The sequence below is a fragment of the Macaca fascicularis genome, chromosome 14 (assembly GCF_037993035.2).
Source record: "Macaca fascicularis isolate 582-1 chromosome 14, T2T-MFA8v1.1".
NCBI lineage: Eukaryota > Metazoa > Chordata > Mammalia > Primates > Cercopithecidae > Macaca > Macaca fascicularis.
Genome location: NC_088388.1, coordinates 50,139,552 through 50,167,453, shown reverse-complemented (window position 1 = coordinate 50,167,453; position 27,902 = coordinate 50,139,552). Strand labels below are relative to the sequence as shown.

Genomic DNA, 27,902 nt, shown 5'->3' with positions numbered 1-27,902 from the left:
TGACTGTCTTTAGATTTAATCAGGATTGATATTTGTCCAAGGAAGTGAATGGATCCAGGATGGGGAGAGAGATGTCTGATCAGAAGATTGAGTAGGATGTTTCCCAAATTTGCTTTCTGGCCCATTAAAATCTCATCAGGATACATCTTTTGGGAGACCTAAGACAGTCACCCTGGAAGCATTTGGAACAGCAGATAACTGGGCAAGAAAGAGGGTGTCAATTTAGATGTCTTCCATTGGATGAGGATAGTGGCAAGAACAGGACAAACAGAATCATCAGAGCTGATAAGAACCAAGAGGTCATCAAATTCAGCTTCTTGATTTTAGCGAGAAGGGGAGTGGGGCACAGAGGGAAAGGGGGGCATGCCAAGGTCACACTGCCACAAGGCGTGGGGGAAGGTGAACAAGGACCAGCACTCAGCTCGCCTGGTGTCCAACCCGGGTGTTTTTCCTTGCACTGAGCCTTGAAGGACAGCCCAGGAATTGGCGAGGACGCTGCTTCCCTTTGCTGCTGCTCTGGAGCTGGGGAGAAATGGGCCAGGTCCTAAATGCAGCTTTTAGGGAAGTCTCTAGCAGGTTGTCAAGTGCTCCTGCCAGTGCTGAGCTGGCAAAGGAGGGTGGGGAGAAGTGCTTAGAAATCCTGAGCACTGAAAGGTGGCCTGTAATTGTAAAATTCCATTTCCTTTCAATTAGCAGCTGATTGCATTTGATGAGCTGCAACATTGTTTCCTCCGTGTAGATTAGGAGTCAGAGCAGTCAATGAGCTGTGAAATTCTCTCCCTGCTGAAACAATAGACAGTGATTAAAGCGCAGCTAATCCGATCATTATAGCCAGAGCCCACTGATCATTAGCTGCTAACCAGATCCCAGAGAGCAGCTCCAGCCCAGCCAAGGCGGACTGGATGCAGCAGGTAAATGCTACCAATATGCTGCTTCCCTCCTCCCCATGCCCAGAAGTCCCTGGTGGGCCCAAGGATTGGGGCAAAAAACTGGATGCCACGGTGGATACAGGGAATGAGACTGCCAAGGGCAGCTTGATATCAGAGAGACAGCCGGGACTTCAGAGGTAGAGGTAAAAGGTTTGGGATCATGTCTCAGCCCACCCCTCACCCCCACCCCGCAATTTGTGTTTTAACCCTGCAGCTGACATCAGTTATTTACCCCAAATCCTTTATAATGCCTTCCTTGTGTGGCTGTTCTGAGGATTAATACCACAGCCTAGGTAAGATCACTGGCATAATGCTAAAAGTAGGTAATAACACTAACTAACATTTTCAAGTGTTTGCTACGTGCCCAGCACTGTTCTAAGGGCTTTGTATAGATTAACTTCTCTAATCCTCATAACAGCCCTGTTACAGTAGATGCTATTATTATCCCTGTTTTTTCAATGAGAAATACATAAGTTCAGTAACTTGCACAAGATCACTTAGCCGTAAGAGACAGAGCTGGGATTTGAACAAGGCAGGCCAGCTCAGAGGCCCTGCTATAAACCACCCCACTTGGCTGCTTTAAAAAAAAAAAAAAAAAAATGCTAACACTCATTGTCTCCCTTTGCTAGCCCTGTAGTTTTCAAACTTTACTGTGCAGAAGAATTAGCCAGAGAGATTGCTAAAAATGCAGATCACCTGGCCTAAGCCCCAGAGATTTGGATTCAGTAGGTTAAGGAAAGGACCCAGGAAGCTGTGTGTTAATCAGCACCACATGCAATGCTGATATGGTGACCCAGGACTTACCTGGAGAAGTGCTCTAGGTTCTGGAGAGCAGTCATGTGTCGTCCAGGACCCACATCCTCCTACCTCACCCAGGGCTACTGCCGAACACCTGATGAGGAAAGCCACAATTGCACTCACAGAGGATGAGAAAGAGGCAAAAAGCAGAGATTCTGGCACCACATGAAGCAGGATTTGAAAATCTGTTCCTTTTCTTACAGGAGTGGCCATATAAATCATGATCCAAAGCAGGACACTTCTGAGAGTAAAAAGGAAATTAATAATTATTCCCAGACAATAGACATAAACTGAGACTGTCCAGGCAAACTGGATGTGGGATCATTGTAGCAGATACTGATGGTGACCTTGGTTCTCTGGTGCTGAGATCTGCTTATAGCAAGCACCTGTGGAGCATAAGCAGCCTGAGCACAGGATAAGCAGGAAGGGTGGAGGGTTAATGTCCCTGAAGCAGCATCAACCAGTGGCAGATAAGGGATCTATAGATTAACACCGTAGTGTTCTTGCCTCTAGGATGGAATAGTAACTCAAGAGTGTTTTGCTCTGTCTCAGAGAGTTCCCCAGCAAGACAGAGCTCCAGTTGCTCATCATGGTAAGTAGCTGGATAACTCAACGTTTATCTTCTTTCCATTCTGTATTTCATGTTTCTCATCTTTACTGGTTATTTCATGGAGTCACCTCGCAAATGAACTGACACCCAGATCCTTTGCTCAGAGTCTTCTTCTGCACTCAGAACAGTCGCCTTACCACTTAGGAGCCATGTGACCTTGGACAAGTACTTAAATTTCAGCTTTCTTAAGAGTAAAATGGAAATAACAGTAGAGAATGCATGTAAAGCATGGCATATGGCAAACACTTGATAAATGTCCAGTTCCAGTGTTATTATTATTGAATTGTTACTGCTCTGACTCATGTCGGAAGCATTTTTTCTCTGCTCTCTTGCTGTTGCCTCTTCATCTCTCCTCCATATTGTTGCAATCCTCTCTCATCCGAGGTGGCTTCCGCACCATGGCCAGGGTGCTGACCCCTTATTTCACTGCTACCATTTGCTTGCTGCATACCAGGCAAGTGCCAGGCTTTAAGAAATGGTAATATTGTGTTTTTTAAATTTGTTTTGAAAAATGATTCACGATGGCTACTTCTAAAAGAGAACACATAACTTATTTACCAAATGCAGAAGTCCAACACTTATATTGAAGAGCAACACACACTTAGAGAGTCCTGAGCTGACCATCACTCCTCCTTTCAAATACCTTCCTTTGCCTGACACTGAACGAAGTTCAAACGTAGCATTCAAGGACATGTCACAACCCTCATCCTCCTGACAGGTAGGCTGACACTGCTTGTGCTCAGAGGTCTGTCCCTACAGGGAAAATGCCACGGAAACCCCTTCTACCTAGGTCCCCCTTCTTCCTACTTTTCTTTCAAATAAAACAAATGTGAGGTATCATTACCTACTCCTTTTAATTTTTTGCCAAGCACAGTTGAACAGCTGATTTTAGTCATTTCTACCTATGGTTTCCTCCTTAGAGCTAATTAGTTTCTTTTCAAGTAATTGCAAATAGTACATTTTCCAGGCCCTTGGAGTAGAGGCTGACAACTAGCTGGCTGGAGTGGGCTCTTATCAATAGCTCACGGAAATTAGACACACAAACATCACACTAGGGCCCTGAGGGTTGCTCTAAGTTGTTTAGAAGAAATAGCTCATGAAAGTCCCAGGGTTCTTTTATGAATGGACTCACTGATACAAAATCTCTGGGATGTGGTGGGCAACAGGATAGTCGGAAGCTTTCCTAAGCATCAAAATGGGCTCAGCTCTACATGAGATCGCGATTCACTGTGCCCCAGGTGCTGTACTTGGTGCTGTAAGTGAGTCAGAAACAAGGGTTGAGGCTAGAGACAAGGGGGAGAGAAGAGAAGTAGGAAGGGCTCTCTCTGCAGGTTTAAAGATGTGGACAATGATGTTCACTGGAGGGGGAGACAGGCACAGGTTTTGTGGGATTATCATCATTATTATCAATCATTCCCCTGCACCAGAAAGCCAGTCCCAGTACCCCGTCCTCCAAGAACCAACAAAGAGATGATGCTTATAAGGTTCTTACTTTGGTCTTTAGAACACAATGAATGCTCAGTTTCAGGTATGTGGTTTTCCATGGAATCTGGTTTTATATTTTGAGAGTGTTTCTTTTCTTGTTCTCTCCCTTCAATTTGAACATTGTTGTTGTTGTTGCTGCTGCTGCTGCTGTTGTTTTGAATCTTAGATGAGGAGAGCTGAGTTATTCAGACTCCTCGGTTCATGGCATGTTGGTTACTCCATCAGTCCCTGTGACTCCCTCTACCCTTGTATGAGTTTCCCATTGCTTCTGTAACAAATTACAACAAACTGAGTGGCTCAAAGCAACACAAACATATTACTTTACAGTTTTATAGATGGGAAGTCCAACTCAAATCTCACTGGGATAAGATGAAGGTATTGGCAGGTGCACTCCTCTGTGGAGGCTCTAGGAGATGGTCTGGGGTAAGGTGACGGTGTTGGCAGTGTGCATTCCTTCTGTGGAGGCTGTAGGAGACGATCTGTTTCTTTGCCTTTTCCAGATTCTAGAAACTTCCCACTTTCTTTAGCTCATGGCTCCTTCCTCCAACTTCAAAGCCAGTAACTTCGGGCCTAGTCCCACTTACACTGCCTTCTCTTAGTCATATCTTCCTTTGACTCCTGTTTCCCTCTTCCATTTTTAAGGACCTTTGTGATTACATTGAACTCACCTGGATAACCCAGGATATGCTCTCTGTCTGCTGATTAGCAACTTTAATCCCATCTGTAACCTTAATTCCCACTTGTCATGTAACAAAACAGATTCACAGGTTCTGGGAATTAAGACGTGGACATCTTTGGAGGAAGGTTGTTATTCTTCCTACCATAATCCCTAATTCTACACCTATTCCCTATCCTCATTGATATCTACTCTAATGTGCTTGACATATGCCCTTAAATATGCACGTTTCCTTGTAAATATGCCATTAGTGTATATGTTTTTAATCGACATATTGGTATTATTCTATGTTTAATCTATGGTGTTCTCATATGTTTTTCTTTCAACGCTATGTTTTTAGTCTCCCATGCTGTTCTGTACATACAGAGTTTGATGCTCCTAACAACTGCATATTATTTCATAACATCTACTTCATTTTATGTATCCAGTTTTCCACTGATGGGCTCTTGTATTGTCTTCACTCTACTCTGAGCTTTATCATGACAGACATCCTTGTTCAGGGTCCCAGTTAGACTCACATAAGAATTTTTCTAAAAAATGAACTAAGGCTAGGATTTCTGGGTAACAGGGTAAAGACTAGGATTACTGGATCACAGGATATATCCCTACTTAGTTTCACTAAGCTCTCTTGACTGGTTGTACTAGTTATACTTGGACTAGTAGAGTTGTTAAATCTCATTACTGTGATGGTGATGCGGTGTCTCCTTCTGTCAAACCTCTTGCCTGGGAGCAGAGCTGAAAGCCTTTTCTGGATCTCTCTCCTGTATATTTTTGCTTCCTAGACAAGCTTCAGAGGCACTAAATACACTTTCCTCCAGCTAGCACTTGTGTCCCCCTCCACTCCTCTTTTCTATGTGTTAGCACCGTGCTGGGCACAGGCCTCCATCAGAGGAATCTGTTCTTTGGCTATGCAGGCTCAGAGTTTTATTTCCATTCCTTCTCCTCCATCCTCATGCCTCTGGACTCTGGTTTTATTAATTTAACAAGGATTTCTGGAGCACTTACTGGCTCATATACATTACCCCCTTATCCCCACTCTAGATATTGGGGATATCAAAAGAATAACAAAGGGGCTTACATTCTAGTGTCCTGTCAACTCAACTGCACAAACTTAGCCAGGATCCATTCACTTTCTCCCAAAACCAACCTAGTACAAGCAAACAGCATTTTTCATCTGGACATTTGCATTTGTCTCCTACTTGGTCCACCTGCTTCCTCTCTTACCCTTCTAGTCCTTTTTCCACACAGCAGCCAGAATAAACATTTAAAAATATAAATCAAATCCCATCAGTCCTTCATATCTGCCAATAATCCATTGCCTATAGAATGAAATCCACTTCCCTCAGCCTGGCTTACTAAGCCTCATGGCAGCTGGCTGCTCTCGGTCTCTCTGACCTCATCCCATGTCACTCTTTCCTTCATTCATCGTATTTCAGCCACGTTGGCCTTTTTCCATTCCTGGGATAGGTTAAGCCTGTTTGTGCCTCTCAGCCTTTGCAATAGCTGTTCCCTCTGCCCAGAATACTCTTCCCTCCAAGTTGCTCAGGACTGGCTCCATCCCATCATGCAAACATTGGTCCTGTTTTAATTCTCTGGATAACACTTATTTATTTGCTAGCACCATTTATTTATTAATGAGCACATTGCCTGTATTCCCCTGTAGTGTGTGAACTTTAGGAGAATGCTTTTATCTCTCTCGTTCACTGCTCTATCAGTACCTAGTATACTGCCTAGCACAGGGGTGGAGTTCAAAAATGTGTGGGGTTTTTTGAGGAATAAGTGAACAAATGAGTCTAAAGCAGTGGTTCTTGCTCTTGACTACCCATTAGAATCATTTACACAAAGCCAAGCTCCACATAGACCAATTGAATCAGAATCTCTGGGCACAGGGCTCAGGTATTGGCACTTTTTAAAGCATCCAGATAAATATTCACCTAAGGCTCTGAAGCAACCCTTTGAAGATGAGAGTCCATCTCAAGCAGGGCAACTTAGAAACCTTCTTTGGGATTTGGTATGCAAACTTTAGAAAGAAAAATTTTCTTTTCTTTCTGGTGTTGGCCGAGGTGCTGTAAGCCTCCCGCTGTCTTCAGCAATGTCAGCCGACACCACCACCATTCCTGGCTACACGGAGGAAGCCAAGCTGGAGGAGGAAAGAATAGGACCAACTCACAGAGGAGCTGAGCCAATTCAAAGGGGGAGGGAAGGCATGGCAGGGAAGGGTAGGAAAAGTGCTGATGGTGTTGTGGGAGACCCTGGAGTCTCTGAGTCTAGCCCCACTTAAATTCTCTTCTCTGCTCAAGTTGGCAGGGGTTAGGTTTCTGTCATTTGCAACTAAGAGTATCCTGACCAATACTTGATCAAAGCAAATAATTGTGGGTCAAGAAAAAACGATTTAAATGGAATCCAGAAGACAGAATATTAAGGCAGTGCCTTTATCGATAAATCCATAATTCCAAATATAGCCGCTTGCTAAACTAGAAGGAATCCTTTGCTTCTCTTATTTCAGCCAGTTAGTCTGTTTACAAAGTGTCACAGTTAAGCACTTCCACAGCCACATGAAAAGTATTAGATCACTTACTCTTCTCAATAAAGGGAACAAATTTGTGATGGACTGCACTGTGCATTTACCACGGGACACTGCATATGCCAAGCTTTCGGTCCTGAGGGGCTCCTCTCCCAGCTGGGATACTGAGAGAACTCAGCAAAAATGGTTGAATGCTGAGACCTCTATGATTTCCCTGTCCACCCCAATTCTAATCACAGGGCTCCTTTTGAGCCTTCACAAGGATGCTGAAAGGGTAGAAACTTTGGCTGCAGAGGCCCTGACAACCCTGTAAGGTTCCACCTCAAGCAATGGAGAAATAGATCAGTAGGAAGTTGCCCAAGATGCCAGTCTTCAAGGGGTACCAAACGGAATGCTAAAAGGTTTTGAGAAATGGAGGGAAATCAAGAAAATTGTATTGGAGAGAAGTCCTCTCAAAGAGAATACTATGTATGATTGAAAGGCACAAAGCTATACAGAGAAGATATGAGGCCTGGCACACACTCTTGGAAGTGCATGCCTAAACTCTTTAAGACTTCAAGACTGACAAGCCCTGCTCCACAAAATCCCCCATGACAAGATGCTTTATTTCTGCAATCTTTCTGCATTTCCCCAAAGATAAGCTATATACAAAAGAGAAATAAATGGTAACATTCCCAGGAAGATTTCCTGCTGGCTTTGACTTTGCATGGAGGCACTGAACAGGGATGGGGCACATAGAATCACACAGGAAAAGTAAGTAAACCAGGTCTCTAAGCTGGAGGAAACACCCATATATTCTATTACCATTTTGTTAGGCTCCTGCCACAGACAGCCACTGTGTTGTTTAATAGAGTAAACCCTAGCATTAGCCCAAGTTAGAAGGCAACTGTAGCTGATTTCTCAGACTTCTGAGGCTTCCCTCTTTCTAGGGCAATAGGTCAGTGGCTGTGTTGTACTCTAGAGAGCTGTTGAATTGGATAGCAATCTGCAGGGGGCAGCAGTGACACAGATATACGTTAGGATACCTCGAAAACAAAATATTTGATAAGCCTCTCAGTAAAGTGTAGGACCTTTCCCAAAGACCTGTGCTGAATAGCATCCTGAGAATAGTGGGTTTGGTTAGCTGGGGGGCTTCATTTTGCTAAGGGAGGTATGCACATTTGCGGCCAGGTGGAATAGTTCAGTGTGGTAGAGAAGCAGAGCCCCACCCCTGGTAGTCTTCACTCTTCACTGTTTACCCTGTAGTGATTAGCTTCCCTAGTAAATAAGTGTTGAATGAATATTTCAAGTCTGTAGGCTTGAAGGAAAGCCCCATACTTTGTTCTGTCCTGCTCACAGATATTCAGCAGCCTCCTCACACCTGAAGCCTGGAGTAGAAGGGAAGGGAGGGTGCATTGTCATTCTTCCCAGGACAGACACAATGAAGAAAACTGTACCTCAGCATATCTGATTGTCTCTTTTTTGCTTTTTTATATCCTATATTTGAACCTGAAATTATTCCTTGTCTATTACCACTGCCTTCCTGCAGGTTTTCTATAAAAAAAAAAAAAAAAAAAAAGTGCTTGTTTTGTCAGGGTTAAAACCTGGGTAAGACTGTCCACCATTAACCAAAGCCCTAAAACTAATCTAATATAGGCATCTTAATTTGATAAGCTCTCCCATACCTAAACCCACATCATATATTCTATGATCAATGAACTGTAAATTCCAAATAAACCCCTCCCCATGGAGCACCAGCCTTCCAGTTTGGAAAGTAGTGATCTAGTGGTTTCATCATTCTCCATCATTAGCAGAGGATGCTGTGGCTCACTTCCCACATCCTGACACCATATCTTATGCTCACTCCCTTGTTTAACATTAGATCTCTAATGTGCACATATACACATACACTTGCATGTATAAATCAATACAGATAAAGATCTATACAAAATAAAACTATAAAACAACTAAAGAATATGAAATTATTGTTTAAAAATCATGGGCATGTGATATTTATTTCTCTCTTTTCCCAGTGGGATCTAAATATCCTCTACCCCAGGTCTCTGGGGTTGGCCCTGCTACTTGCTTTCCAGTAGAATGTTAGTAGGCACGACATGAGCAAATACATAAAGCATTTTGTGCATCAACAGTCACGATGAAGATAACATGCCCAGCTAGTTCACTGATCCCAGGAGGACAAGGGCCACCTGGAGCAGAACTGATCCCAAGCTACAGCTTAAAGCAAAGCCCAGCCAAGCCCAAGTGTATCAGCTAAAACTCAATCCACAGACATATAGAAGACAGAAGGATATTTTCTGAAACAAGTTATCAAAGTTCAAAGTCAGAAGAGAAAATGCTGACAAAATTGACCATGTCTATTTTTAAAGCTGTATGTGGATGTTTAAGAAAACAGCACCATAAATAAGCTTAAAAATTAATCTGAGCCAATAATTTTAAAAATATCTTTAGCAGATAAGGGTGAGATAGAGGAATGAGCAAAGAACAGGATGCATAAAATATATCTGTAGTAATGAACTTTGTCCCCTTCATTTGTGGAACACCGTGTCGCTGGTAAAAGGAATGAAGTCAGTCATTCAGGAGTCACCATGGAAAGATGGTCATGCTGAATAGAAATTTCAGGACATGTGATTAGTAGGACAGTATCTTGAAAAGGGATTTGGAGGGAAGTCCACTATATTTGTTGCCACTAGGGACTGGAATTGGGGGAAAGACAGAACGGGGACTTTCAATTTGGCTATGTCTGTATCTTCTCGTTCTATTCTGATGACCATGTTTTAGGTGGGTGTTTGGTCTCAGATATCCTTTTGCCTAAAAGCTCAATATTGTAATAGCACCATTATTATATGGCGATCCAGCCATATATATAGGATCTCTGACAGGGACAAGAAGCCTACTACCCTCTGACATAGACCTTAGGATGGATTTATTTTCTAGAAAGCACCTCCAAGTATTTTCATATATTTACATAAAATCTGCTGCTCTTTCTCCTAACTTCACTTTAGCTTTCCTAAGATAGAGACTACATCTTATTTTTTCTTTATTTTCAACAAGTCAGGTATAGTTGAGAATATTTACTGGAACGTACAGATATGAGGCTGGATACCTTCCCTCTATAATTGTTGACTCTCAGATGTTCAAGGGAGATCACAGACCATCCCATTAAATCCCAATGCCAACTATTTTACAGAATTTTATTTTAAGAAAAATGAAGCCCCAGAGACAATACCTCACCAGAGGTCTCTGAGCTGTGAGATCAGAACCAGGACTCAGAAGAACTGAGCCAAATTGCAGCCCAGTCTTCTTTTCTTTCTTCTACCAGCTAGCTCCATAGTCCAATTCTTTTTTTTTTTTTTTTTTTTTTTGAGACAGAGTCTCACTCTGTTGCCCAGGCTGGAGTGCACAGACATGATCTTGGCTCACTGCAACCTCCGCCTCCTGGATTCAAGTGATTCTCCTGCCTCAGCCTCCCAGGTAGCTGGGACTACAGGCACATGCCACCATGGCTAGTTAATTTTGGTATTTTTAGTAGAGACGGGGTTTTGCCATGCTGGCCAGCATGGCTGGTCTCAAACTCCTGACCTTAGGTGATCCGCCCACCATAGCCTCACAAAGTGCTAGGATTACTGGTGTGAGCCACTGCGCCCAGCCACAATAGTCCAGTTCTAAAGACGGGTTGGTCTGGGGTCTGAGAAGGCAGCAAAATAGCAGGATATGATGACAAGAGCATGAGCTTTGGAATTAGACAAACATGGGTTCAAATCTCAGGTCTGGGATTTGCACAAACTGTGCCATTGGCCAGGTTGCTTAACATTTCTGAGTCTCTCTGCTTTCGCTTATAAAATGGGAGGGTAATAGCTATCAAACAGAGTTATTGTGAAAAAAAAATGACATAAGGTTTACAAAGCACTCAGCTCAGTGCCTGGCAGAGAGTAGGAGCTAATTAAATGTGAATGCCATTCCCTTCTCTGTGGAATATCTCCATAGCTAAAACACTTCTTTATGCATCAAGGAATTAACACCACTGTTCCACTGTTATGAGATTAATTCACAGCAATGCACACGAAAACAGTGATTCAGATCATGGCAAAAAAACTATAATTAAAGTATCTGGTATTGTTTGATTACAGGGTTGGCTTCACTGACTTTAGCACTTTGTGGGCAGAGAGCAGGCAGCTGAGAGGCAAAGCATGGCTTTATTTTCTGGGAGGTTTCTGACCACTTCCCAGGTCAGGGTGGGGATTATTCTTCTGATCCTTGTTTTGCACTGAAAGTCTAAGCCTTAATGGGGTGACATAGAGAGGGGAACTTACATTTACTAAACATCTACTATGTGCCAGGCCCTTTAAATACTCATTCTCACTTTATTTTCCCAGAAATCCTAAAAGGCCAATATATACAACTACATTTGATAACCAAGAATGCTGAGGCTCATCAGTAAATTCAATAAGTTGCTTACGATGTCATCCCCAGTTAGGGATGGAGGTAGGGTTTAATTCAAGTCTGCTGAACTCCAAAGGCTGTGTTCAATTCAATACAGAGGCTACCTCCTATTTCAGGCACAGATTTACAGCTAAGTATGTAACAGGCACTGTTTTAAGTACTTTGAGTGGTACAGCTAAGACTGCTAGTTAACTATCCACTTCCATTCTCCCCTTCTTTACAAACAAAATCCCAAGTTTTAACTGTGAGTAGCGAATGTCTAACCACAGATCATCATTTCCCAATTTCCTTGGCAGTTAAGGAGGACCCAAAAGATCTAAGGAAGTGTTGGTTGGAACTACCAGGAAATGTCCTGAAATAACCATGTGAGAGATATGACTTCATGTCCTCTGTCCCTCCACCTTTCTTTCTGCTTCTGGTCTAGAATGTGGACTGAGAGTTGGTACCTGGCAGCCATTTTGAACCATGAGGTGCATGAGGTGACCTTGAGAATGAAAGCCAGTGCTAAAAATGGTGCAGTAGAAAAGTAGAGGTAGCCTTAGACTCCTGACAACTGTGGAACTGCCTTGTCAATACTGGATTGCCAATCTTTAAAATTATTTTAAATGAGGGAGGAATAAGCCTCTACTAATTCAAGTTACTTTTCTGTTGCTTTTGTAATTATACTTGAATATAATCTTAATTGCTATACCTATAATTTCTTATTTAATCCTACAATAGTTTTATGTGGTATTATTTTTATTCCTAGGTCTTTCAGGTGAGATCATTGAAACACAGAGAGGTTAAGCAACATGCCCTAGATCACTGAGCTAGTATATAAAAGAAAAGAGACTGGGTTTGAACCCATTCCAACTTCTGCAACACTCATGCTCTTAATAATCATATTAGACTGCCGAGTCAGACTAGACATCAAAGACTATTTTCCCCAAGCTGAAGAACTTTCATGTCTCAGTGGAATTTTCCTTCAGAATCAAACTTTATTTCTGATGGCTTGAGCCCTATTTGCATCTGGCATGAGGTTAGTTTTTCACTTTGTAAGAAATAACATTCTAATGGGTTTTTAAGGGCCCAGAAGACTTGTTAGCCATTCCCTGGCTGCCGCAGGACAAACTCATTAAAAACATCTGAACAAAACCAACAGAACTTGAAGGGCAACAAGAAAATGAAGACACTCTGGGGGTGGGGTTAGAGAATCCATATGGTAAATCACAGATGTTAAAGGGTCCACTCACCCAACTGGCGGTGGAATTCTGTGACCAAGACATTTCACCTGTTTACATTACAGAATCTCACAGGTTGGTAACAAGAATTGCAGTCACTTACTCATCTTATCAGAATTTCTGTCAAGAAAACAATTTGGATATCCCTAGAGTTTTCTATTAATGGGATTTTACCTCTGTGGAAAAGGGTTTGCTAAGTAAATGAATGAAGCAAACAAAATTGTTGGAAAAATGTTTACTGAGCTAAATTATTTTGCAACCCTGGAAAAGTACCAATTACATGAAAATACGGTTTATCCAGAGTTCTATCAATTGAGGTATATTATTAATTTGATCTGTAAAATGGGGATAGCACACTGATGTCTCAAGGTAGTGGCAAGGAACATGCTAACTAATACACCATACGGGGGTGACCTAGCACAGCGACTGCCACAGTGATAAAAATATGTTGAGATATGCTTGTATTCTTTTATGGGGCTCTGAGGACCAAGGACTGGCCACTGTGTTTTCTCTTCCGGCCTTTGGGGAGCAGTCTTTAGAACATACAGAGACCATTTAAAAAACAATGAACAGAAAAAAGCAATAAACTCTCCATTGCCCTAAGCAACCCAGGCGCAGAGCAGGAAGCATTGGCTCCAGTATCTGCAAATAACCTTGCAGATTTTCCAACTACCTGGTTTTCAGAAGCCCACCTAAGTAAATCTCCTAACCCCAGGATCACTGTCAAGAAGCAGCACAGCACAGAAGTGAACATCTTGGCTCCAATGCCAGTTGACCTGGGTTTAAATTCTTGCTCTTTATTTACTGGGCCATTTTAGTTAAATATTTGTAAAACGGGGTTAGTAATACCTATAGTTGACTGTGGTGAGGGTTCAATCAGATAATACATGTAGGGGGCTAGAAGAATGTCTAGCACATAGTTAGTGGTAGAGGTCAGTGTTAGTGATTATAATTATTAGTGCAGAGTATGGCATAATTTCCTTCTTCCCCTTCCTTCTGTGACAGCTCCATCACGGTGGGTCCCAGTCTTGTGTGGTGGTAGCAAAGTAGGCTTCATAAGGAAGTCAGGAGCACAGCCCATAGGCTCTATGGAGATAAAGGCCCTGAAGAAAGATCTGGTAGGCTTCCCTTAAAAGATTAGAGTGTAAACTTTGGAACCAGGCCTACTTGGGTTTAAATTCTGATTTCTCTGATGACCAGCTGGCTCTGTGACCTTCAGCAAGATCTCAGGACCTCAGAATAGACATGTACTGTCATGTATTGAATAACCGCAGTTTGGTCAATGATGGACCACATATACAATGGTGGTCCCATAAGATTAGAGTACTGTATTTTTTACTCTACCTTTTCTATGTTGAGATATATTTAGGTACACAAAACTTACCATTGTGTTACAATTGCTTATAGTATTCAGTATGGTAACAGGCTCTACAGGTTTGTAGCCCAGGAGCATAGGCCATACCGTATAGCCTAGGTGTGTAGTAGCCTATACCATTTAGGTTTGTCTAAGTACATTCTATGACATTCCTACCATGATAAAATCACCTCACCTACTGATGCATTTCTCGGAATATATCCTTGTTGTTAAATGATGCATTTAACATGGTTGTTAAATTTTTACTAACTGAAGAGTAAAAACTCAAGTAAAAGCTCAAGTAAAAGAACTCTTCCTTGTTTAGCTTTAAACTTTGTGACCAGTGGTTTTGTCAGTTACAAGGTTGTTCTGAGCTGACAGGCTAGTTAGAGAAATGATCCATATGCTTTTATTTGGAGGAGGACTGCATAAAAAACCATCCCAAACTTTAGTGGCTTAAACCAACAACCATTTATTTAGCTTAAACCAATAACCATTTATTTAGCTGATGACTCTGAGGGTTGCTAATTTGGTCTGGGCTCAGCTAGGCAGTTCTTCTGCTAGTCTCAAATGGGTTCACTCAAGTATCTGCAGTTAACTGCCAGTCAGTGAGGTGGCTCTGTTTCTGGGGATTAGCTGGCTATTGGTGGGGCCACGGAGCAACATTCATCAAGCTAGAGAAGGCAGTCATGGGGTTATGGGAGAAGTAAGAAAGGATGTCTCAATGCACAAACACGTCTCAAGTTTCCTCTTGCATCACAATGGCCGAAGCAAGTCACATAGCCACCAGAATAGTATAAAGGGCACTTCCCAAGGGTGTATAGGATGATGTGAACAATTCAAATCCATTACTGCAACAATCTACCACAATCACCATAGAACATGTTTTAGGAGAAATAATTCATTTCTGAAATAGGCATCTTGTACATACATATGAAGCCAAAGTGCCTTTCCTCTTAATATATTCCAAGGAGAAATTATTCAGTACAACACTCTGGACAAAGGCTGAATAAAGAATTTTCCACTTGCCAACCAATTGAAATGCTGTCTCTCGCATAGAGATTTCCTGGTTTCCTGTGAATTAAAGACCCAGAATAGGGGGTTTCTAAGTCTCTTTAAACTCTGACATTCTATGAATCTATACTTTTCCATTCCAATTTGAGAAGAGCTGAAGCCCAGGACAAGAAAGCTCTGTTTCTTGTCCAGTGAGGCAGTCAGGACAGCACAATGCAAAGAGCAACTGGTCAACCATGAAGACTGTGTGACATAACCATGGATTAAAATGTCTCAAGAAGTAGTGACCTCCCTGTTACTGAAGGTGATCAAGCACAGACTGGACAGACATTTTAAAAAATAATCAAAAGCTGTGGTTCTAATTCTATTTGTGTAAGGAGACATCAGAATGTTTATATTGCTTCCAAGAATTCTGATGCCCTCCCCAAGACAGGCCATACAGAAAAGTGGAATCTGTCCCTGTATTAGGTAATATATATATATATATATATATATATATGCATTTAACAACAAGTGAGCACTTACTATAAACAAATTAAAGTACTTTCACAACTTATACCTTCCTTTACTCTAGTGCCAGTAACTCCTTTTTACAAAGGGAAAACTAAGGCTTACAGATTTTGCTCAAAGTCACTCCCAACTAGTAAGTGGCTGAGTGTTTCTTTCACTTTCAGCTCAGTGGTTCTTTTCATGTTCTTGGCGACCTTCTTTCTTTCCTCCCATCATTCATTCATTTGTTCAGTCTGTCTGTCATTTGATCTTCATCCTTAATTAAATCTCTGTTAAATGTGGGGAAGGATAGGCATGTACTAGCCCCAGGACATGGGTGCATCTCATCTTACAGACCTTAAGATTGGGTGAGAATTAAATTAGATAATATATGTAAAATTCTTAGAGCAGCATCAGGTACCTGGAAAACACTCCATGAAGGCTAGTTAATATTATTATATTGGGAGAAAAGGTATGAAGCTTTTGAAATTGAGCCTGAGTTCAGAGAATCTGAGATGTCTGGTCATAAACATGTAAAGAATGAGAGGGCAATGACCACAGCCCCACATCCTCGAATCCTGTGGTTGTTTCAGGAATCCCCAGGAGCATGAGGACATCCTGAGTAGAGGCCACCTCAGGGGAGCTGAAGGAGCAGGAGAACAGCCCTGGCACACCCTGCCCAGGCTCACCTCCTCCCCTAGAACTAAGCCAGGGCTGAGAAGTTCCTTGAAAGAGGCTGCTCTTTGGAAGCCTTGTACATTTCTGAAGGCTGCCAAGAGAGTGTGTGGCTGAAACCAGAGTGGGGACCCATGCTTCCTTGAGGTGGAGCCCAGGGTAAGCATGAGATAGAGAAGTTAATCCTTTCTTCCTGCTTTATGCTCCCACACCCACTCCTGATGGCCCTCTTGGGCAAGAGCTAAAACAGCCCAACACAGACTGTCTCTCATGAGTGGCTGACATCTGGTCTCTAGAAAATACTCAAGTAATACTTGTCTGGCAAACTCCTGGAGTACAGGTCACACCCAGCAGCTGACCACTTTCTCCTTGGCTCTGAGGCCATGACAGCTAGCCAGTCTAGGGTGGGCCCATTTGAATTCTAAGTGTGTCAGCCCTGGCCACCCTACAGCAGGGGACGGAGAGCAGGCTCTTCGCATGATCTTCAGACCCCTCTCCCTTGCCTTGCATGCATGTCCTCATGGAAAGATGTGCTCTGTGTGCATGTCGGGGATGGGTGGGGTGGGAGAAAAGGGAATATTTTCTGAAAGAAGATCCTTTTCAGCAATTGTTTTAAAGTTGAGCCAGGCGTGGTGGCTTACGTCTGTAGTCCCAGCACTTTGGGAGCAGGAAGATTGTTTGAGGTCAAGAGTTGGAGACCAGCCTGGGCAACATAGCGAGACACTGTTTCAAAAAAAAAAAAAAAGAAAAAGAAAAAGGAAGGAAGGAAGGAAGGAAGGAAACTTAGCTGAGCATGGTGGTATGTGCCTATAATCTCTACTACTTGGGAGGCTGAGGCGGAGGATCACTTAAGTCCAGGAGTTCCAGGCTGCAGTGAGCCATGATCACAACATTGCACTCCAGCCTGGGTGAAAGATCAAGACTCTGTCTCTAAAGATAAATAAATTAGTTAATTAAAGTACTATGCGGATAAGGTAATTCTTAACGCAATACTAAAAACAGATTAGCGGTAGTGAAATGATATGTATCATTGAAACATGCAATGAAAACCAAGAGACAAGTGAAACGGGTGGTCTGCCTTTTGAATGTGCTTGCACTTGGAATAATCCACAGTACTGGCACCCTCTGATGCTGAAGCCTGGCTCTTCCTGGGCCTGGACTTATACGTCCAGGCCCAGGCCAGGAGAGAAGCATCTGCTGGAGTTTCTCCTGAACCTCTGCACTTGGCCACCTTGGAACCACTGCTATTACAGAGGCAGTTTTAAGGACCCCAGAAAAAATATTTGACAGAATGGGAAGAAGCATCAGCATCCACAGTTGAGCCTGTGCTTCCCAGGGTGCCAAGGGCTTTTTATAAAGAATTTCTTTCCAATAGGAAGGCAAAAAAGACAATCTCATGCCATCCTCAGTGCAGCTTGGTATCTTACTTCACCAGATAATATTTTTGCTCTTCTCTCTCCATCGTTCTCTCTGCCTTGAATGTCCTTTTTCTGGATCTCCACGTTTCAAACCCCACTGTCCATACAGACGCAATCCAAACCCTACCCTTTCCATAAAGCCTTCTGTGGTTCCTCCTCCACCACTGCTACCAGCCACAGTCAGAAATAACTTCATCACATACTTATTCATTCGGTGCCATAGCTTTCTCATCTGTACGATGGGCATAATAATAACACCTATTCCATAAAATTATTGTGGGAATTAGGAAGAGCACTTAGAATTAAGCTTAGCATATAAACAAAGTTTAATAATGATAATGATAATAATAATTGTAGTTGTTGTCAATGGATATAATTTATCTCCTTTGCTGCACTGTGGGATTTTGGAGGCAGGGCATGAATGAGGTCTTATTCTTCTCTGAACCCAGAGGCTAGCAGTCAGCCTTGATTCTCAACAGATACTCAGGCTCAGTAGTATGTTTGATGAATGAGAGTGGAGGAGTGTCAGAGGCCAGCGACAAGAGTGATCTTTGAGCCAACAGACTCCCCACTCATTAACCCTCCATCTGCCTGACCATCTTTATGGACCACCTATCACTACGTGGCTATTGTTTAAAGCCGGCCAAACTATCCTGGTGCTGGCTGCTGGCAGCCTCGGCTTCAAGCAGCCGCCAGAAAGGCTGCTGCGTAGGCTTACAGCATCATCGAAGCTGCCTTTGGGGCTCTGCTTCTCGGGGGCTGGTACAGATGAAACCTGTGCCCCTGGCAAAGTGGGGGCCTGGTCTTTCTGCAATCCCAGCCCTGCTTGGACACCCATTACAGCAATGAGCACAGCGCATTTGACTTTCTGCCTTGTCTCTCACGCTTCTCAACACGGACGGTTCGTAATGGATGTCAGACTTTGAATTTCTTATCATGTTGTTTATATCTAATAAGTGAATTGCCCTGTTTTTTTAAAAGTCAGCTTTTAAAAATACTGTGTTTGAACATCTGTCAAGGGCTGGGGATTAGCTGAATAGGCACTGGATGCCAGGATATTATATTCTCTCTTATCCTTTATACTGTAATTATCTTGATCCTCAAACAACTCAGCACCAGTTACAACCACTTTCGCAGACTTGTTGTTGCTGCAAATTCAAAAAATTATTTTATTTGAATCTAAATTAAACTGATATGTAACAAGGTTTTTTTTTCATGCTAAGTCTCAAAAAACAGTATCTGCAGATGATTAAAAAACAGTAAAACACGGACAATTTCAAAGTTTATTTCAAGAATAAACTCATGAAAATTCATCTAATTATGCAGCAGTGTACCAAAAATAATCTTTTCCAAACCTAAATTTGTTTAACAAAACACACAGTCAGCTAAGCCAAATGAAAGCAAACGTGTGTTTATGCCATAGTCACCCCCTCCCCCTGGCTGCTCGAGTGGGCACGAGGGCTTGGCAGGGTCCTGAAGCCTGTTGGCGGCTTCTGAGTCCTGACACTTTGCTTGCTGGTGTTTCCAACGAGTGGGCCATTGGCTCCACTGGTCACAGAAATGGACCCTGTTGCTGCTTGTGTAAGTGGTCTCTGTTTCTGGAATGTGGGGAGCTGAAGCGGGGAGGACAGAGTATTTTACTCTCAACAACTCAGGGGGAAAAGAAACTATTAAAGCACCATGCACATAACTGCAGGCAGAGTGGTGCTGTGTCTGCCAATGGTTAATAGTAACAGTGAGAATAGCTACTGTTTATTGAGCCCTTGCACTGCACCAGGTATTCATTTAAGAGTCTCACATTCTTCATATTTTCAACTGACCCATGTAACAAAATAACTGGGAGCCGGTTGTCATGACCCCTACTTTACAGATGTAGAAACTGAGGTTTAAAGGGAAACAGCCTGTCTAAGATCACACAAGTAATTAGCTGGTCTGAGATTTGAATCTGTCTGACTTCAAAAGCCATGTGTTTAAACTGCCATAGCATACTGTGTTGGCTCAGCCCTGGGCCAGCTTCTGGGAAGCAGAAATCCAGGAATCTGTGGGAATCCCAGCTCTCCCCTTCTAGACAAGTTCCTGGTTACTTTCTGGATCTCAATGTACTCATCTGTAAAGTGGAGAACGCAATACTTAAGACATAGTAAAAATTCAAAACGTCATAAAATATGTTATTCAGTTAGATGATACACCGTCAGAGGACAGGAAGTATGTTTATTTTGTTCGTAATTGTAACCCTAGTACCCCCCATAATAATACCTCACAGTGTTTGGCATATAAGAGAATAGGAGTGAAATCATAGCTTCCTTCCTATAACTTGTTTACAGCTTATTTGGAAAGAAAAAACTGACAAGTGTGAGCAGATGAGAGAATAACATGTGAACATATCATCACAAAGATGTTAATTAACTGCCAGATTGGTGACCTAGCAATAATGTGATATTGAAATTGTCCCCACCAGGCATTAGAAAATCGGGTTCTGGCCCCAGTGCCACAACTTCCTAACTGTGCAGATTTTTGAACTTCTCTGAACTTCTGTAGGAGAAGCTCCTGTGCTATTGTCAAGTCCAGAAAATACTGTCACATTCCTTATGAAACGTCATGACCATCATCATTTTTGGCAAGGAGAGCAGGGAAATGAGGCTGAACTCACTGGAGGAAATGGCTGAAGGTCCCAGCCATGAACGAGGAGCCACATTTTGCTATAGATTAGAATGTATTCCAGAGGGAAAACTAAAATCAAGGATCTATGTCAAGTTCAACTCCTGTTTCCAGAGGCCTCCAGTATCCTGGGGATTCTCACTCACTATCACTTGCCAGTAGCAATATTAGGCACTCACTAAATATGTTTAAAGTCAAGTTCATTTGTCCTAACTGGAATAATGGAATTGAATTGTATTGAATGCAATGGTTTCGAAAAGCCCTATTAAAATCCACCTGCCATGCAATCACGTAAAATCACCAAAACAACTTTCTTCACTAAGTTCCACAGTCTGTGCTTCTGCTGTATCTTTTCTCTGACTGAGGCAGAGTGCATAAGGAAGGCATGGCTTCTGGAAGGGAATGGTAGGAGGGCACATGCATGGATATTAGGAAGAATTTTTCTCCCCCAGGAGCAAGAACCTGGGATTTCCAGGGAAACAGAAAGGAGGCCTCACGTCCCTCAAACTTACTGGCATGTGCTTCCCTAAATTGCCTTAACAAGTGAAACTCTTTAACCTCAGCATTCATCTCTTAATTCACCAAACATTTTTGGTCCTTGCTGTGTGCCTGGCACCATGCTTGTCTATGGGTCTTAAGGCTTTTCAGATTTTCTATTTCTGTTACCTTGGGCAAGTCCCTTAAACTTTCCTGTCCTCAGTTCATATATCTGTTAAATAGACATCATCCGTTATGCCTCCCAGAGTTTGTAGGAGGAATAAATAAGATCAAAATACTTTGCAGGCTATCTGACATTCAACAATTACTTTAAAAGAAATAGTCATTAAAGAACTAAAGATGTTTTTAAAAAAGAAATAAAGGTCTCTGGATCTAATAATGTGATGTCATGGAAAGAACTAGTTATTGTTGGAAGTTGAAAGTAATGCATGCACGTGTAAAAAAAAGACCTGATCATGCTAGTCCCCTGCCCGAAAACCATCCACTGCCCACCATCCACTCCCAAAGAGCCCCAACTCCTGAGAGCCTAGCCACCTCTCCATACCGTTCCTCTCAGCCCTGCCCCCTGCCCCCAACCCCCAAAATATGCCCTGCTCTTCTGCCACACATGGATTTGATTGGCTAGTTCTTGAAGAGAACATATTCTCTCAGGCCTCCCTGCCTTTGCACAGAGTGTTCCCTCTGCTTGGAGGAGCCCCAGTAATTTGGTAAGAGCTCGCTCGATGTCAGCCCCTCTGGGAGACCTCCCAGTCTTGTCTTTTTATCAGGACTGAGTTTTGTTCTCTCCTCTGATCCCTGCAGCACTTGGACGAACAGCTGATAGGAGTTCATTTTGTGAAGCTGTGACCAGTTTTCCAGTAGACCATGAGCTTGCTGAGGGCAGGAGCCTGCCTGTCCTTGATCCTTGTTTCTGTGGGGTCTATCCCAGTGCCTGGCACAGCCGCTTTGGAGATGGAAGGAATAGAGGGAGGTAAGTGGATGGACAGGAGTTCAAGTGCTCTATTCCTAGAAGGGGTGTGGGGGTAGGTCTAGGATTGGTCACTATGAATAACCTGGAGAAATTCTAAAAACAAAACACACATATAGTTCCTGCCTTCCAAGATTCTGCTGTTGTGTGGGCCCCAGGCAAAAATGGATTTACCTTGCAGCTAGTGAAGTTTATACGTCAAGACCCTTCACTTGCACAGCTCCTTCCAGGGACCTGGGAGAAGATCCAGCAATTCCTTTTATTTTAGACAGGCTCTTGCTCTCTTGCCCAGCCTGGAGGGCGGTGGCGCGATCTCAGCTCACTGCAACCTCTACCTCCCAGGTTCAAGTGATCCTCCCACCTCAGCTTCCCAAGCAGCTGGGACAATAGGTGGCAATTTCTTATTCATAACTTTATATATGTACTTTTAAAAGGACTCTCTAGATGGAATAAATTCAGGCCCCACAAAACCTGGATCACCTCTGGCCCCAGGATCCACAGTTTCAATAAGCTTGTCAAGTGATTCTGATACACAGCCAGATTGGTCAATGACTTGCTACTCAATGGGTAATTCACAGACCAGAAGCATCAGCAAACATCACGGGTGGGCAAGTTGGAAATGCAGAATTTCAGACCCCATCCCCGACCTACTGTCTGTGAATCTGCATTTTAACAAAATATCTGGGCTGATTCATGTGCAAAAATTCATATTCAAAGTTGTGAACCACTGCTGTAATGATTTCTCTGAGAGAAAAACTATTTCCAGCTGTAAAATCACAGAGGCCTTCTTGGAGGAGGTGATCTCTGAACTGAGACCTAAAGTAGAGGCAGTATTTGGGTATGTGAAGTATTCCAGCAGAAGCAGCAAGCAGCATCAGTAGAATCCTGGAGATGGGGAGTATGAGGAGGGGTCGAATAGACCAGGGTCTTCGGGCTGGAATCAGAGAAGACAACCACAGGCAAGTTGACTCAGGTGGGAGGGAGAGAGGGAGGGAGGCTGGGGAAGAGCCCACGTGCTGGGTTAAGGCCTTTGGATTCTAATTAAGTAAGAATGTGGAGGCTTGGAGTTTGGGTCCAGAAGATATGAGAGATCCAGCTGCAAAAGCAAAACATCCCCTGGGAGAGGGAAGCCAGTCACAGTGTTTATTCATGCTCAGGTACATTATTTATGCCCAAGCCTTGCGTGGAAGAAGTCAAAGAAGGGAAGGGACAGGAAGCCAGAAGCAAGGACTGAGAATTCATGAGGGAGGTACTCATATTTTTTCCCACTCTGCAGGTTTGATGAGAGTCTCAACAGCACTCCCATCCTTGGCACTGCAATCAGGATATTTGCTGACTGTGGCTTACAGAGGGGAAGGAGCTGGGTGTGGTCCAGGTTGAGTCCTGTGAATTCCCATCACACCTGCTCCCTGCAGGCTCTACTTCTGCAACTTCCTGAGTTCAATTCATTCCTGCAACCCCAACAATGCCTACCTACAGGGTTGTTAGAAGGACTAAAGGGCATAATATAGCAAAGTATGAGAAATATATTGGGACCTGAAAAAATGCATGTAATCCTTTGAACCTTGACTTCCCTATGCTATCATGAGGTTCAGTTTCTAACAGATAGTGGATTTTCAATGAATGCTTAGTCATAAAATGCCCAAAATACCAGCTAATAGGAAACTCATCATTTGGCCTTAGAATGGGTTTTGTCAAGGCTTGAGGTCATATATACACTTTAACAACGTACATCAGTGATAATTTAATGAACATTTACTACATGTTGATCACTGTGCTTAGCATCTTACAATGCATTATCTCATTTAGTCTCATAATAAGATGAGGAAAGGGAAGCTTGGAGATGTTGAGTGTCTTGCTCAAAGTCCCATTGCTATTAAGAGGCAGAGTAGGAGATAGAAGTCAACACTAGGGTGAGATCAAAGCAAGTACTCACCTGTGAAGTCTTGTATGGGTGCCACAGGTGAAACAGGTTTCATTTGGAAATGTACATTTGGCTTATTTCAACCCCTCCCCATCTCATTTCAAATGCTAGGAAAAGTCAACATCACATTTCATATAGATGGAATTGTAGACTCAGAGACAGAAAACATAAGGACTATTTAGTTCAATGCTGCTCCCATACAGATGCAGAAATGGAGGTGCAGAGAGGTTGGTTGACTTTCCCATGGTAAAACAGGATGAGAATGTCTTACCTGTTATAGCTCATACATTAAGATAAAAACAAACATATAAAAACACAAGATTATCTTGTTTTGTTCTATCCTCACTTCTTCACATCTTGTGCCAGGCATCAGCTCCCTCCTTCCCTTTCCTTTTTCTTTACTCATTTATGTATTGGTTCAGCAAATATTTATCAATGCACTATTGTGAAGTTACATTCAGAGAAGAGACAGGAATTTAGGAAGAATAATATAGAGCAAGAGAGAAAAAAGAAAAGAGAACAAAAAAAGTAACAGAGAAAGAAGTGGAGAGAGAAATACAGAAAGAGAAGGAAGAAAGGAAGGAAGGAGGGAAGGAAGGAAGGAGGGAAGGAAGGAAGGAGGGAGAGAAGGAAGGAGGGAAAGAAGGTAGGAGGGAGGGAGGAGGGAAGGAAGGTAGAAGGAAGGAAGAAAGGAAGGAAGGAGAGGAAGGGAGGGAGGGATGAAGAGAGGGAGGGAAGGAAGGAAGGACAACATCAATTGGCCACTTTCTATTGGATAAGCACTTTTCCAAGCATTTTACATGTATTAACTCATTTAATTCACCCAGAAACCCTATATGGTAGTCACTATCCTTATCTCCAATTTAGGATGAAGAGCCTGTAGCACAGAGACCTGAAATAAATCACCCAAGGTTGGAGGGCTGGAAGGTGGCAAGGCCAATATGCAAACCTGGCAGATCTGGCTCTAGAGGCCTTACTTGGGATCTATGCACGTAATCGTGTTATAATGTCCTCCATTTGCTCTGATGGCCACTGGAAGTGGATTAGATACTTACGGTAAGAAGAGTATTGCTTCTGAGAGACTTTATCATCTCTTCTCAGTGGAGAACCATCACCACGGTTTGTCATGCACCATCAGTGCCTAAGGTGTGAAGGGAGAAACGTATTGCACATAGAACCATCAAGCAGAGGAACCTGGAGGGAAAAGGATCATGGAATTTAGAGCCATGGGACCCGGGGTTTATCTGTGTCCCTGCCACTCCCTAGCTATGCCATGGGATGAGTCAATCCATCTCGTCAACTGTGTGGCTCCTCATGTGGAAAATGGGAATTATAGTCGATTCAACCCTATCTACTTCAGAAAACCAAATTAAAGTGAAGGTAGTTTACAATATCCAAGGCCAAAACCAGTGTGAAATCAAACACAACCACCAGTCTTTATCTCCTTAATTTTGTGTAGATGTTTATTAAAATAGAAAGAAACTCTGTGGGGTTGGTCAGTGCTGAATTTAGAATGAGGATGATGGAGAAAACCCAAAAAGGAAGGCTTAAGCGATGAGCTTCCAGAGGGTAATGGGCAGAAGGTGGATTATTTGGGAAGAACCAGAAAGGCCCTGTGGATAGTTAATTGTCCTTGGATAAATGGTTATATTCATTCATTCATTCATTCATTCATTCATTCATTCAAGTAGTATTTACTGAGTGCCTCCTATGTACCAATGATAGTGTTAGATACTGGGGTACATTGGTTTAGAGAACAGACACAGTCCTGGTCCTCATGGAACTTGCAGTCCACAGAAAGTCAGACACTGAACAAAGATGTACAGAATTTAAATGCATAATAATAAACTGTGACACATGCTATGAGACCAAGGAAAAGAAGAATTGCCTATAAGAGAGAAAAACAGTATTGGGTAAGTGAGGACACACTGAAGGACTCAATGCCCTAATTAGTCAATGCCCTAATTATGGGAATAATTCCCATTCTTCCACCCCACCACTCACCAACTGCTATTTGAAAGGTCATAGGTCTCTACTCCGTACAGGCATGTACTATTTTAATTCAATAAACAATCTTTTGAGTGCCCAATAAAAGTATGTGGGTATATCCCCAGCTGTCAGGTGTCAGTCAGCCTGCCTTCATAGTCAGCCCTGGCTGCAGCCCCCTTTGATGGGATCCCTGCATATCATTTGTAGTCCTATTTTACACATTTAAAAAATGTTCACAATAGTTCAATGATTCATCCAAGACAATACAGCTAGAAAGTCCAGACCAGGGTTTAGGACTTTTGATAGCAAATCAAGGGCTTTTTCTGTTCACACAGAATAAAATCCTAACCTCACCAAGTCCAGCATGTCATGGTTTTGCCTCATCTCTTGTTACCTTCCCTCTTCTTTACCATGCTTCATCCAGGCCCTCCCAGGATGCAAAAAATTTTCCCTGCTTCTGAGGCTAAGCATCAGCTTTTCTTTGCAATGTCTGGAATGCTCTTCCTTGATTTTTTACTTGGCTACCATCTTTTATTTTTAAATCAGCTTTATTGAGGCATTATTATTATTATTATTTTTGAGATGGAGTTTCACTCTTATTGTCCAGGCTGGAGTGTAATGGTGTGATCTCAGCTCACTGTAACCTCTGCCTGTCAGGGTCAAGCGATTCTCCTGCCTCAGTCTCCCAAGTAGCTGGGATTACAGGCACACACCACCAGGCCTGGCTACTTTTTGTATTTTCAGTAGAGACTAAGTTTCACCATGTTAACCAGGCTGGTCTTGAACGCCTGACATCAGGTGATCCACCCACGTTGGCCCAAAGTGCTGGGATTATAGGCATGAGCCACTGTGCCCATCCTGAAGCATAATTTTTATGAATAAAATTCACTCCTTTTCAGGGTTCAGTTTGATGAGTTTTGACAACTATATAAATATACTTAGGTAACCACTGTTACATTTCCATCACCTTAGGAAGTTTCCTCCTTTGCAGTCCATCTTTGGCCTATACCCCAGGCATGCACCAGCTTCTTCCTTTTCATTTAAATTTCAGCTTAATTATCACTTCTTCAGAGGCCTTTAGAAGCAATGCCTTCCCTGACCATCCAAAAGCTCTCTTCCACGCTCCTCCTCCATCATCCTCTTCCAAAGAGTCTGGCTGTTCTCTTTCTAGCACTTTTTACAAGATGTACCCATTTTATCAACTTACTTGTTTGCTCTCTTTCTGTCTTCTCCAAACAACATAAGCTCCATGAGGGAAGGGTCTTTGTCTGTCTTAATATTTGTAAACCCGGGACAGAGTGCTTGGCACTTAGTAGAATAAATATTTATTAAATGCATGAATGAATGCATGGATAACTGGTACTGCAACCTTCTGTGTGCAAGTAGCTGAGGATTCATGGCTGAATCAGAGATGATTTCTGCACTTACGGAGCTCACAATCAAATGGAAGTCTTGCGACAGGCACACAGATAACACTGACACAGATAATCCCTAATGCTTGGATAATGCACTACTATGTACGTATAAGGCATTTACTGTGTGCCAGGCCTTGTTCTAATTCCTTTGTGTGTGTGTATGTGTGTATATATATATCCACTCATTTTATCCTCATGACAACCCTATATGGAAGTTACTATTGATATTGCTGGTTTAAAGATGAGGAAAACTAGGCACAAGAAGGCTGAGTCACTTACCTCAGATCAGCCAGCTTGTGAGTGGAGAAGTCAAGATTTGGGACCATGCTTTTATGCAGGGCTGCCTGATCCATGCCCCAAGAGAAGGTCACATAAGGCATCCAGAGAATAGGGAGAAAGCTGAAGGCAGGCCCAGCTCAGACTCAGGTCAGGCTTGCAGGACAGGCGAAGTTCTAATCTGGAAACTGGAAACAGGGACAATTGTCTCTGGAAGCCCTACATCAGGTCCAGTTCAAGCAGCCAGAGACAGCCCTCCAAACCCAGGGGCAGGATTTTCAGGCCTCTAAAGCGGACTGTAGCCGAATGGGGAGGGAGGCCCTTGCCCTAGTGCTCCTGTGTCCCCAGGGGTCCAGTTACCCCAGTAATAGTGCAAGCCAGAGCATCAGGGCTTCAGGTGGCCAGCTGAGTTGTTCCCACAGGGCTGCAACACGTATCCGTAACACATTGGGAACTGGGGCTCCAGGCCAAGGGGCCTGAGCGCCGCCTGGGGCTCTGGCCCCTCCCGGTGGCAGCTTCCCAGAGGCCTGCCGCGCTCGGTCT

General features: G+C 42.9%; 1 protein-coding gene and 1 long non-coding RNA gene across 6 annotated transcripts in view; one reads left to right on the top strand and one right to left on the bottom strand.

The window, feature by feature from the left end:
- Positions 1–27,902, bottom strand: LOC123568751 (uncharacterized). Of its 4 annotated transcripts, XR_012422771.1 has the most exons (5): positions 27,720–27,902; positions 27,363–27,547; positions 24,735–24,873; positions 1,734–1,965; positions 1–780 (listed from the first exon to the last, which is right to left on the bottom strand). It is a non-coding gene; the product is annotated as an uncharacterized lncRNA (long non-coding RNA). The 4 variants fall into 4 exon arrangements; XR_006692254.3 differs by having other exon boundaries at positions 1–783; positions 27,363–27,902; XR_012422770.1 differs by having other exon boundaries at positions 27,363–27,902.
- LOC135967051 (uncharacterized) overlaps positions 1,868–27,902 on the top strand; it is an 81,140-nt gene continuing 55,105 nt past the window's right edge. Inside the window, exons 1-3 of one of the 2 annotated variants that reach the window (XM_065528469.1) lie at positions 1,868–2,319; positions 16,133–16,373; positions 21,590–21,758. In XM_065528469.1, the coding sequence (XP_065384541.1) occupies positions 21,653–21,758 (106 nt within the window). In that variant the 5' untranslated portion in view covers positions 1,868–2,319; positions 16,133–16,373; positions 21,590–21,652. Of the gene's footprint in view, positions 2,320–16,132; positions 16,374–21,588; positions 21,759–24,546; positions 26,024–27,902 lie in introns of those variants that run through there. The other variant, XR_010580875.2, reaches the window with a different exon arrangement.